Source organism: Hippichthys cyanospilos, chromosome 3, assembly GCF_059441005.1.
Source record: "Hippichthys cyanospilos isolate Australia breed blue-spotted pipefish chromosome 3, RoL_Hcya_1.0, whole genome shotgun sequence".
In the NCBI taxonomy this organism is placed as follows: domain Eukaryota; kingdom Metazoa; phylum Chordata; class Actinopteri; order Syngnathiformes; family Syngnathidae; genus Hippichthys; species Hippichthys cyanospilos.
This window is the reverse complement of record NC_142371.1, coordinates 4,914,540-4,928,153: the sequence shown is the minus strand read 5'-3', so window position 1 is coordinate 4,928,153 and position 13,614 is coordinate 4,914,540. Positions and strand designations below refer to the sequence as shown.

General features: G+C 37.1%; 1 protein-coding gene across 1 annotated transcript; it reads right to left on the bottom strand.

Annotated features, from left to right (window-relative positions):
* Positions 1-13,174, bottom strand: LOC148425566 (uncharacterized). The gene is made up of 5 exons (XM_088411615.1): positions 12,904-13,174; positions 6,281-6,413; positions 4,092-4,267; positions 2,141-2,399; positions 1-2,034 (listed from the first exon to the last, which is right to left on the bottom strand). Exons 1-5 carry the CDS (start codon positions 12,961-12,963, stop codon positions 1,871-1,873), a joined length of 792 nt encoding a protein of 263 aa, XP_088267741.1. The 5' UTR covers positions 12,964-13,174; the 3' UTR covers positions 1-1,870.
* Between the last annotated feature and the right edge of the window lie 440 nt (positions 13,175-13,614).

Genomic DNA, 13,614 nt, shown 5'->3' with positions numbered 1-13,614 from the left:
TTTTGTGAAATGTTTTCTCAGCTTTTATTAAATGTATTTATGACAGTATCATACATCTGGTCTACTAAAAAGTAAATGAACCAGAATAAAACATACATTTGAAATAATCTGATCAGTAGGAACAAAGATATTCAAAACGAAAGTACTGTACATTTTACATAGTGTAATTGAGCAGTCTAAAATAATATAAATTAATACATACCTGTATGTCATTGTATCATTGCTACATAGTAGACCAACCCAAAAGTGAAAGTTGCAAGAGCTTAACTGTTACATTAGTCCACACGTACGCATTTTGTGTTTTTTCTGTTCACCTCAAGCTTTTATCAAAGCATACTTATTGTGATTCTATGTAGTTAAATCTACATGATATCGTTCTGAAGAACTCCTGATTCAGTTCCATCAACTGGCATCTTTATGATCTTGATGAGCACAGTAAAGCAAAGAGGGTTAATGTTCACAACTTTCTGTTTATTCCAGGGATGAAACGTAAGTCGTTAACCACAGTTCTACAGGACATTTGAGAAAAGCAGTCCAAACTTCTGCAAAATAGCAACTGAAATGTCGTGAACATTTTTTTTTTCCAATCACTGACAAAAGGAGGGAGCTACAGCATGTCATTGAAAGAGAATGAGTTTTAAATCCAAGCAAAATTGGTGCAAAACCTTTGGTAAAAATATAATATTTCTCATTTGAGAGCCTTTTTAGAGGTCCAACTATAAGGCATTTTTTGAAAACATAGAAAGCCTAACAAAAGAACTCCAAATGAACTCCCTCATTCCACAAAGCAAATAAAAACTGCTTAGACATACAATTAGCACCAGACGAAACGCTAAAAAATATATAGATAAAACAGAAGACCTATAAAGTACTGCATTAAACCGGGAAACTGAAATGGTCATTGTGGTAGCCCGTTTTGCTGAAAAACCTTATTGTGCAGAAAAGCTCTCAATGCTCAATGCTGTCACCAGTCAAACCTGTTATTATAGCTGCATACAGTTGGCAATTGCAATGGAATGTGGTTTGGCTTTGCTTGCTGCACTCAGTCATCACAGAAAATAGTCTTGTAAATATTAAGAATGTTCAATGCAAGGTTGACATACTGTGTGCGCAAAGGCATGGGGCAATTCTTTAAAATGGCTTTTGGGTCAAAAAATCTCTATATATAAAATACACAAACAAGTTACAATTGCCAAAGATGACAAAGAGAACATGATATTGATGAGTTACAATATACGATTTAGGGGGTGTTATGTACCTGCAGAGGAATCCAAACTCACGTACCAATACTGGACAAAATATGGAAAAACATATTCACTAGTCATGGCAACAACAAAAACATTCGTACAGTCACCAAGAATTCGCTAAATGAAATGTAACATCACATGAAATCTGACCTCGACCAAAATAAAAGGGAAAAAGGGATTACCGGCCGCTTCTTTGGAATACTAGTACCATTTTATGACATCATTCAAAACATAAAGAAGGTGTCCTACTTTTTGTTTCAGTCAACTTCCTCGTGACTGTTTAGCCCAGCTGACACCATTTGCGACCATCTAAGATAAGATAAGTGTGGGTTTAAGGCACGCCGTTGAAGAGATTTTCATTGACTAGAATGGCTGTGATCCTATGATATCGTGGAAACACTTCCACCCCTTTCCCAGATTGGAATGATATGAATGCATTTGAATTCTTCTATTCTTTGCAAGAACTTTGCAGACTAAAGACAGAGATATGAAAAGATAGCAGATGGGAGAGATGAGCAAGGGAGTTAGCTGCAGCTGAAGATTTGAAAATAAAGCTGATGATGAGTCACTCTCAGTCCAAACTGGCAAGTGATGATACTGATTCACAGTCTTTATCGGTTTGTTCAGGCGTAAAATTCCTTGGTTGGTGCTTTATGGTAAGCTGTTGTGGAAAGTTTGGTATCCCCCAGGTCATAGCTTCCTTCGTCCTTCTTCTTCATGCGATAGGCCAGGAGGACCAGGAGGAAGATGGCACAAAGCAAGCCGACCACCACGCATGCTATCACCGCTGCAAGGGCACAAAAAAAAGAAAAAAAAAAAAAAGATTAAAAAGTCAGATTTTCTAAATGTTTCCTTGAGACCAATTGTGAGTGTAAATACTTGTACGTGCTTACCTGCCAGCACCTCTGTTCGCTCCCACATGCTCTCAGATGTCACATCATCAGGAGAGTCAAACATTCGGCTGCCCCGACTGACCACGATTTCATTTGTCTGAACTCCACTTGTGTCTTCATCTCCATCTTCTTTGGTGGGAGAGGAGTTGTCCCATTTATCCAGGCTGTTGTCTTCATCGGTTTCTTTGATATTCTTGCCCTTAGAGGTGGAGCTGGTACTGGGAGCTTGTGTGAACGAGTCAGCTTCTTGGCCTGGCAGCTAAAAGGAACAAGAGGTCATTACAAATGGGAGCATAAAGCAGGCAGGGACAAAATGTGATGTTTTAGGCCCACATTTGATATTTAAAATAGGCAAATTTATATGAATACAGAAAAGTTAAGACTATAGATTATATAACACCTTTTTGATTTCGTAAATTAAGAACCAAATAAATGAGAATCTAATGTATACAAAGTGGTAAAACATACAGTACAGGCCAAATATTTGGACTCTTTATTTTACATGACTACTAGATTTTTACTTAAGGCATCAAAACTATAAATGAAGTTATGTACTTTTAAAATGGTTAAAAAAAAGGCCACCCACTGCTTTGATTACTTCTTTGCACACACTTGGTATTCTCTCGGGCCCTATCAGACAACTGTTGAGCTTTATACTATAGACCAGTGGTTCTCAAATGGGGATACGGGTACCCCTGAGGGTACTTGAAGGAACCCCTAGGGGTAATCGAGATTTTAGATGAACATGCAAAAATCCTTTAAAAATATTGAATTACATGTTTTATGGAAAATATAAGTTCATAACACAAGTTTTATGTTTACTAGGTTATTCAATTTCATTATTTTAAAAACTCAGATTCTCCCAGACACTTGAATGATTTGCCCCACCTCTTGTTAACTGTCAAGTTAACAATTTATTTTTGATAAGAGATCTCCAGTATGATCCCAAAAGAGGACATTTTTAGGTTGAATATTTTCAGTGGACCAATATGTAGTTGTAATTATTTATTTTTTAGAACAGTTCTGACACTTTATGTTGATTATTTTTGAGGGCAAATATTTATTAACAATTAAGTTAATGATTTATTTTTGTGAACAGATCTCTACAGTAATCCCTAAAGAGGACACTTTAAGTGTAATATTTTTTGGACACATATTTATTTATAATTATTTGTTTTTGAGAATAGGTCTGACACTTTATATATTATTTTTTTGTTTACAAATATTTATTAATACGTAGGTTATTTTTGATAACACATCTCTTCTATGATCCAAAATAGGATACTTAGTTATTTTTTCGTGGATCAGTACAAATGAGTAAGTACAAATGTGAATGCTTCTAAAGTTTAATAAATCAGACACTGATGGAATGTTCTAAGTTTTTTTTTTAAAACCAAAAACTGCTTTGCATTGGTTAAGGGGTACTTGGCTGAAAACATATTTCACAAAAGTACATCCACTGAAAAAAAGGTGAGAACCACTGCTATAGACGTTTGTTAAAATTCATATTGTTGCAGGAACCAGTCAGCTAACTAAAGAAAATTGACTGACCATCATTAACTTAGGAAACTGAATGAGAAGATGTGCTCAAACTGTTGGCCTGTACTGTTTCTGGACATTTGTGTTTGACTAATATTTTGTAATTTAGTATTTAGAATAAATCAATCGCTTAGTCTGATAAATGAATTAAAATACAACAAAAACAAACAATCCATACAGAATATTCTTAGACATAAAATGACACTTCTTAATTTCTGACTTCATGTTCATTTCATAATTTAGCAGTCGTTTATTATAATAAAACCAAAACAAACATGTAAATGTTAAGTTAATGTTCTAATGAAATGAACAAACCATTTGTTAAAAAAAATTCATGCTTAAAATAAAATCATGTACTGCACCCTAAGGGACACAAGTTCAGCACCAGTATAAATATGGACAGAGTTTTTACCTCCTTGTCCTTGACGTCCACACCGATTGCTGTAGTCTCACTGTTTATCACTGTGGTCGCCACATCGAAGCGGCCAGCTCCTTTGGTTGGGTGAGAGTCAGAAGTTGGAAGGATTTCTTTGGTCTTATTCGAGGCAACGAACTTGGTGAGGACTGCTTTCTCCTTGTCTTCTTTGTCTATCAACAGATTTGAGATTGAGTCCATTTTTAGTAATTCGAGCTTTTATCTTAACGTGGTGCCATTTATTTGTTATTGTGTTGTATGTAAATGTGTAATGATATAAAAGGTGCATCTTAAGTTAGTAGTTTAACTTATTAGGAACATCAATTTACTTCAGAGGCTAAATAAAGTGAAACTCATTACTTTTCAGAGGAAAAAATCCTTTGTAATTTTAATATGACTTCATTAACAGCCATTGATGCCTATAGGCAAGAAAAACCCATTTTAACTGGACTGGGAATGAAAGAGTTACAATAATTGGGATATTTTCTCTAATATTCATTCTTTTATAGTATATACAATATGTAATACAGTATATGAATTTTGATTTGTAAATTTAACAAAATAAAAACAACATTAGCATCTTACTGTTTTACAATGTGCACAAAGAAGTGGTGTCATACAACTAGGAAGTTACAGTATATTGATGTGTGCAAAGGTCAATTTAAGGTTGAGTGAGAGTGAATGGTGTACAAAGCAACAAGGAGTGGAGGAGTACATGCTGATTAGTAACATGCTAACAAGTTGAACGGCCATTACTACACAATCCAGTAGCTTGTGTGGAATTGTTAGCTGATTAAGTGGTGACTGATTGCATCATGAAACAAAATAAGAGTGCAGAAATAGGCTGTAATTTTCAGCTGTATTGTTGATTAGAACTAACTCTTTTTGGCCTGAAAAACAACAAGATGTCAGTTGTAAAACATTTAGGTACAGCACAACCAAAGCACAACACAAGGATTCCCTTTATTGCAATAAAAAAAATACTTGCTGGGGAACATAAGAACACGAAGCGGCTGGCAAGTAAAAGCTTCACTGTTAATGATTAGAAAGGCCAAATTTGTTTTATAATCAGATGTGTGCCTCTTTCTGTCAATATGATTCTGAAGAACGTGGGCAGCTCCACTAAAAGAGTAATCATTATGAATATAAGGTGAAGAGTACTTTGCTTCTAATAAAACTCCTCGTCCACTTCACCTTCTAACAAACACCTGGAACACCCATAATTGTCTGAACATACAAGCATTCACCTGAATGTACTGTATAAACAAGTGAAATTTATAATATTATACTGTAATAGCAAAATGTACCGGGGCAGCTAAACTTTCAAAATAAACTATACTTATGGTACATGTATTGTATGACACGTACGGCCTTGCTACACTTTTATTATGAAGTTCCTATGGGAAGCATAGTCATGACAACACTAACCCAGCTTGATAATCTTTGGTTCCCAGAGTGTGCATGCTCCAATGTGAACAACACGTTGTTGATCTGAAATCACGTTCACAAGGTGTGGTTCAGAAATGACGTTCAAACTGTCAATTCAGGGTACTAAAAAAAACTAAATCAAGCAACGACTGACATTTCTTTTTTCCCCCAAATTGTTTTTTTTTCTTGATTGATTTTTTTTAATTGACATTTGTTTTCTTGGTTGACGTTCTTTTTTCTGCGTTTTTTTTTTTTTTTTTTTTAAATGCGAGGTCATGCCGGTGACTGAAATAGTTGGGCGGTCAACCGCGGGCGAAACATTGAGCACCCCTGCAATAGACCGCCCACACACTCGTTTAACACATTAACCAACTTTTCTGAACAAATAATTAATCCGAAAACAGAAAGCTGGGAAATGTACGCTTGGTAATTTAATACTTATTCTGCTTTTTTCCAGACTCGAGCTTCTGGTGGCTGCCCAGTTGCTAACAACTTGATCACATGGAGAAACATTGAGTTCAGCTTGCTTAGGGTGTGCGTCTATGTTCGTTAAATTCCAAAAAACAATTGTTGGTTACAAATGTTAACATTGTCTTCCTTTTTACTGATAAGACTTTGAGCATCATTCCACAACAGCAAAATAAAATGTGACAACTTAGGTACAGTAGGTGGTATAAAACTGAAAACTGTGAAAAAAATGAACAAACGCAGAATATTTTCAAACTTTTTTTGTTTTATGGTTATTTGAGTCCCTTTACCATAGTCTCCAGATCCAGATCCTGAACCAAAGTCATCCCCATCTTCATCATCTATAGGGAGGTCACCTGATGCCTGGCCCTCAATATAAAGGTCATCTCCTACAAATGAGGGGGACTGGGAGGAGACCAGCATCTGAGAGGAAAAGAAAATGATGTCATCATGATGTCATTATTAATTTAATAAGAAACCGCTAACAAAACGGAAAAATAAAGCCCGCACCACCGAAAAAACAAAACAAAACAAAAAAATAATTATTCTCAGAAAGCCAATGACCTTTGGTTTCCGACAATGTATTAGCAAAATGATACCATATTAAGTAAAAGAAGGTCACAGTTTGTTTGAATTACTGCACAAAGTTTCAAATCACATGCTGCTCCAGTGATTTGCAACAGGACCGAAAACCCCTATATCTGTTGCCATCTGAAACACCACAGGAGAAAGTCATGTTGACAGAGCCCATGTATGGTTACGCACAAAAATGCTAGATTTATTAGCTTGTTGTCGGCTGCATTACGTTTATAGACTGGAACATGTTAATAAGCCTGAAATCCACTCAGATACACACAACCAAACACACACACACACCAATGAACGTGGTCCATTGAGACGTGAAGTATGCGTGTCTGGTATGCATGCTATGCTTCCACTAACACAGGTGCGAACACCGATGGATCCCGGCAAAAAGAAGGGAAGAAAAGTTCTTCAGAAACAGGTGCTGAATATACAAAGTAAATGAAACGACACGGCCATAAATGTTGCTCTGATTCAGAGCATAGCAATTTATTATATTATACATAGCAGGTGCTTATTGTCATATTGTGGTGAAATAACTCATACTTAAGATTCTTGGATCACAAAACACAAGTTATTGGCTAGTGAAACATTGGAAAGGTGTTCATTAAAATGGGAATTAAAAAAAAGACATCTACGGAAATGAGTAACTAGTTAATAATTATTTCCCAAAAAACACACTTAAAAGTTTTGAAAATGTTTGATTAAAATCACTACAATACTGATTTGTCAAGGACAAAATTTGTATTTCTTTAGGGGTTACTAAAAATATATCTTCCAAAAAACATGGATATATTTAGCTATTGCAGCCTAACCATGCATAAAGGACACACAGGACACAAACATAACTGCTCGCTACACTCTATAAACAATTGAAACAACCCAATCTGAGATTTTTTTGGGACAATGTAACTAAATGTGTGTTGGGGGTGGGTTGAATGTTATTACGACATAACATTTTGAAAACATTCCTTGTCATACAAATGCAATTTTGAAATTAAAACATTTGTCAAAACAATTCTAATAGAACAGATGTGTTAACAGATATTCAACTATGGGTCAAAAGGGGACTGATTGATATTTGAGTCAATTTGACCGAACTTTGTATTTTGATAAATTGACCCAAGGAGCAGTTCATCCCTTTATGAACCATAATTGGGTTATTTTGGACAACATTTTGTATAACCGCGTGATTGGGATTTCAAATTGGGAGATTTTGACCAAACTTAAGGACAATCGGTGTAATGTAAAATTTTTAACTTTTTAGTGAAAACCCGAAAAAATGTGATCGCCTGTTTGTTTTTTGGCAAACGTGTACCATACGTAGTTGAATGTGACATTTTCACACGAAAGGTCGTTTATTGTCAATTTTTTGTGTATCAAAATCCTTGTTGTTGAAGGATGGATCTCTTATATTGTATATGCATTTGATTGTGTACATTGGTTTCATAAAAAAGACAATTTTACATATTTTGGCCCTATTTAAAATGGCCATTTTGTCATACATCTGGTTAGGAAGCGTTTGTTGTTAGAGGTTGATGGGCCCCTCCATTGTTTAAGTTACCCATCCCTCCCTGTCATGGACCACTAAATAGTGAGTAAAAGCATTTACCACGGCATAAAGAGATAAAACAGTGCTCAATAGCAGAAAAGATACGATCTGAATCATTATGTGCCAAAACCAGAGGATCTCAAAGTCAGGCAAATGTACTACAACAACATCACTGATCACTAACAATTCAGTGAATCTAACCTAATCCTTCTTAGTTTAAATATGTATGTAGTGTCATAGAAAAACTGTGGAATTATTTAACATGAGATACTTTTTTGTTTGTTGATTTAACATAGCAAACATCATCTGGTCTAACGATACACACATATATATATATATATATATATATATATATATATATATACAGTGGGCCCCCGGGTTACGAACTTAATCCGTTCAGCGGCTACGCTCGTATCTCGAATTGCTCGTATAGCGGGCAATCCAAACCCATGTTAATTCGTGAATGCGTGCAACGCGCGCAGAAGCCTTGGGTAACACATCACGCTGTATACATATAATGATATTGAGTGACATTATCTGCTGTATAATTGCAATATATAACAACAGCAAAGGAAAAATGACTTTTACCTTTGGAAAGACATGACTTAAGCTGAGATAAGCACAAGTCAACACTCGAAAGTAGATATGCTATTGGTCTTACAGTGTCACAGTAACTTTTTCAGTCAGGGTTTTCTCTACTTCCTTCCATCCCAACCAGCTGTGCCATCAAGCTAGATAAAGGCGTTCGGCCAATAGCATATCGGCACTTCTGTGATTGACGTGTGACGCCGGCCAATAGCATCTCCGTGAGTGAGACCGGGTGACCTTAATCGACCAATAGCATATTGGTGTCTCCTTGACTGACTGATACTTATTGGCACGTTTTTTTTAAACGGTTGGAATGTATTGACAATTAATTTAAAAAAAAAAACACACATTTAAACCAATGACAATTCTTTGTCCTGCAATCGGCACACTTAATTTCATGTCAGCTGTTTTTCCCGATGTCAAATGAGCTGGGTGGTGGCGGAGGGGAGGGTTTCTGTGTGTTGTTTTAATAAGGCACCACACTTACAGTTTGTTCGAGCATCAATTTACTGGTCGGTTCAGCTCACAGTATTGCAACAGTGTCGCTGCATCAAAGCATGTTGGGAGGTTCCTCGACTAACATGACTTGCAGGTATGTCGGTCATCTACTAAATGGTACCGTAATACCACCCATAAAAGAGAGCGGACTATCGCTCGGACTCAACGCGGCGACGCAAATATGCTATTGGTCTTACAGTGTTACAGTAACTCTTTCAGTCAGGGTGCAAATCACGGAGATACTAAAACATCATCCTCTTATTTCTTCCTTTACCGCTGCTAGTAATTTTAGAAGCTATGTCTAACAGATAAAGTTTGCAAAGTCTTCAAAACATTCCGTTTTTCACTCATTTTCTCTCGTTCCTTCCATCCTGTCCCATCAAGCTAGATAAAGGCGTTCGGCCAATAGCATATCGGCATTTCTGTGATTGACGTGTGACGCCGGCCAATAGCATCTCCGTGAGTGAGACCGGGTGACCTTAATCGACCAATAGCATATTGGCGTCTCCTTGACTGACTGATAATTATTCGCACTTTTTTTTTTAAACGGTTGGAATGTATTGACAATTAATTTAAAAAAAAAACAAACATTTAAACCAATGACAATTCTTTGTCCTGCAATCGGCACATTTAATTTCATGTCAGCTGTTTTTCCCTTTAGCTGTACAAACACTACACTTAAATGGTAATTATATTTAGACACCGTGAGTGAGACAGTCAGTGTGACGTTGTAAGACCAATAGCGTTCACGTAACCGCCACAAGTATCTACTGATGATTTTAGATGACGCACCTGCTGAAATTGATGACGCAGTTTAGCGAGAACATTTCTACATACTCAATGGCTGGATTGTCGGAATGCTCGAGAACATTTCTACATACTCAATGGCTGGATTGTCGGAATGCTCGTAAGGCGAGAGGTTTGTTCGTAAGCGGAGGACTAAAATCCCCCTGATTCACGCTCGTAAGGCGAATTGTTCGTAAATCAGGGTGCTCGTAAGGCGGGGGCCGACTGTATGTATATATATATATATATATATATATATATATATATATATATATATATATATATATATATATAAATATATATATATATATATATACTTTTTATTTTTTTTTGAGTCAAACCTGCACAAACCAGTGTCTACTTAGCAGACAGATTCCTATGTTGAGGGAACAGTTAAACCGTGGTGAAAGAAAGCAGGATTCCCTTTTATGGTGATAGAAGCTCACCTTACTGTGACCTCAGGTGCTTTCATCTAACTGAACAGAAAAAAAAAACTGCCTCCCATCTTTGAAAATATCACACGCGATACATAAATATCACATCAACTAGATGAAAACGAAATGCCAGCGTAGACCTACTGCGAGGTTGTGGGCTAACAGCCAACAGAAGAAAACCAAAACAACCAACCAAAACAACAACAAAACACAAAATATATTTCGCTATCATGCTCTCATGCCAGAGTCGCTAAAATGCCTGTTTACATTAAATCAGACATGTGGAAAACATGCGTGGCGTCTCTTACACACACAGTGACCATACAATGTATACACCCATCTGGTAGCCTGGTGCTTTGTCATGATGAAAGTTTGCTGGAAATAGCCCTGTCACAGCAGTAAAACACATATGGAGCCGGCAATCTCATATATGATTGGCTTGCAGAAGTATATTATTACTGTTTGCAATAAACAATTACTCTATGCTACATGAGCTTACAATTATTACAGTAAAATATTTCTCAAAAAGACTAAACGTCAATAATGACAGAAGCACGGTAGTACGGTTGTCTAAACTTGAGCGTACAGCAGAGCAGCAGCATGTCTACTACAAGTAAAAAATTTTGAATTGTAAAATTAATTTTTATTTTAAAGTGATGCTTCTACAAAGCAAACTGTTCTACTTCAAAACAGATTGAAATGCACATTGAATCGACTCTACTTGCAAAGATAGATTTGAAGGAAATAACATTTCAAGTAACTGACTGGCAAGTTCTTTCATATTATAAAATGACACCTTGCATCATAACCTCTTGACTGAACCGTACCGTACAGATTTGAAACACAATCCCACCGACTCAAATCAAAACAGAATTGCTCCATTTTAAAATCTTTGAAACATATCACATCCCATGTTTTGATACCTATCCAGTCTTTATTGGAGAAACCTTCGAGTGTTGCAGACACAGGGAAAATTAAAATAACAGGGCAGTGGTGTGAAATTTGACGCTGAACACTCATTGGCCTGCTGTGTTGAATGCAATCTTCTCTGTCCAGCAAGTATTTTATGACACACTTGACACTGGGGGTGACTTCAAACATCTAATTATCTGAATGTGGGATTCTGTGCTAGCTTTGTGAAAGTGCACACAGTCATGCGACTGACGCAGGGAGAGAAATGCCGGATCTTCTGTTCATGATGATGGCCGAAGATGGAGCATTATTTTATGATAGACAAACAAAATATTGTGCTGAGTAGACTGTAATGCATTTGGGAGCACGAAAACTATAAAAAACAATACACAAGGGAAAGTTGCTAAACTCGAGATTCAAACACCAACCCTTAGAACTGTGATCCACAAGTCCAATGCCCTACCCTGATCTTAATGTATGAATCCCAGTAAAACAACGGAAGCAGGTATCTAAGTATGCCTCCCAAATTCTGTACGTCTCATACGGCTCCCATCTTGCCTGGACTAGCCCAGTGGGACTCACAGTGAGTCATCCATAAAATGACACAAAAAACTCACATCCTGTCACAAGCAGACATTCATCATTGACACGAGAGCAGCATTTCTGGTTGACTAACCAATAATTCTCAGATACACACTTGCCATAAGAGACAGTAAGCATATGCCACATACAATATGCCATAAAGCGCAGCAATTTAAAAACTGGCTTTTGCTCAAGCGAGACAGTGAGCTCCAGCTCAAGACTGTTTCTCAGCAATCAGTTTTCTTTTCGAGACTATGCTTTCGAGTTTAAAACCCACAGGGCCTTCTATGTACTGTAGGTGGGGAAACGTTATAAAATCTCTCTGGAGCTACAGTCTCAGGTTTCATCTGGCTTGCTTTCACAATACACAGTCCACAATTTATCACCATACTATTTTTCGGAAAAAAAAAATGTTACTTCGTTTCATTGTGTTTTAGTTGACTTCTATAAACGGGATCATTTGGTCATTATTGAAAAAAAAGGGCAGTTTCCAGGTGTTTTCCAGCTTTACCCATACACACGCGAAGGCACACACACAGAGTGGAAAACAGGTTGGGCTTTTTTGTTGGCGAAGGAGCAAAAAAATGGCCCAAGGCAGCATGTGGACTAAACGTGATTAAATGTAAAAGTTAATCCACGTGTGAGTGAGAAAGTAGGGGCCACTGTTTAACAAAAAAAAAAAAAAAAAAAAGTCACAAGTACAAAGCGGACTGGTCTTGTGTGAACTTGACACCATCTCGCCACCTACACATGGACGGAGAAAGCTATTCCTTAAAATTAGTCAGGACAGAAAAACATATGTAGCATATCACGTCGAAGTATTGGATGGGTAATCATTGTCTTTGTGTGTGTGTGCGTGCGTGTCTTTTTTTTTATCCGAGTAGAGGAATAAGTACACTTGAATGTAAAATAAACATAGATAGTAAAACATAATAACAAACGTTAACATTCAAAGACAAGTATGTTAAATCGTACTTACTTTTTCACTAATGAATCCCGGGGCTAGCCCGACGAGGAACAACAAGCAAAGGGTCCTCATCTCAATTTTCAGCGAGACGGCGGTAACTCAAGAAACTTAAAAAAAGTGCCCAAATGGAAATGTATTCGTTCAAATCAATGTTAAATCTTTTAGTCTACCGTAGTCGCGTTTTGCTTGGTATTTTCCTAATAAATCTTAGTTATGAAACGTGCCGCAACTGGACTAGTCGATGTGTGGAGAGGAGTCGCTCGCTGAGTCTGGAAAAGTTGTTTGGTCTGGCTAAGGATCGTGACGCCGTGCTGATGTCACGACGCCATTGCGTCACCAGAAGCGGAAGTTAGGGGCGAGTCCTAACTTTTGATTTATAACGAAGCATGACTAATACAAATTCACGAATAACATTTAAGTAAAAACTAACACATTTTGATTTATAATCGTGATATTTTTTTCAGGATTATAAATCAAACAACAACAAGCTTGCCAGTGCCTATTCCAGCTAACTTCAGGAAGTAGGCGGGGCACACCCTGAACTGGTTGCCAGCCAATTACAGGGCACACAGAGATAAACAACCATTCAAACCCAAGGACAATTTGCCATGCAACCCTAATGTGCCCGGAAAGAACCCATGTGGGCTTGGGGAGAACATGCAAACTTAATACAGGAAGACCCACTGACTGCTCCCTGAACTGTGAGGCGGGCGTGTTAACAAC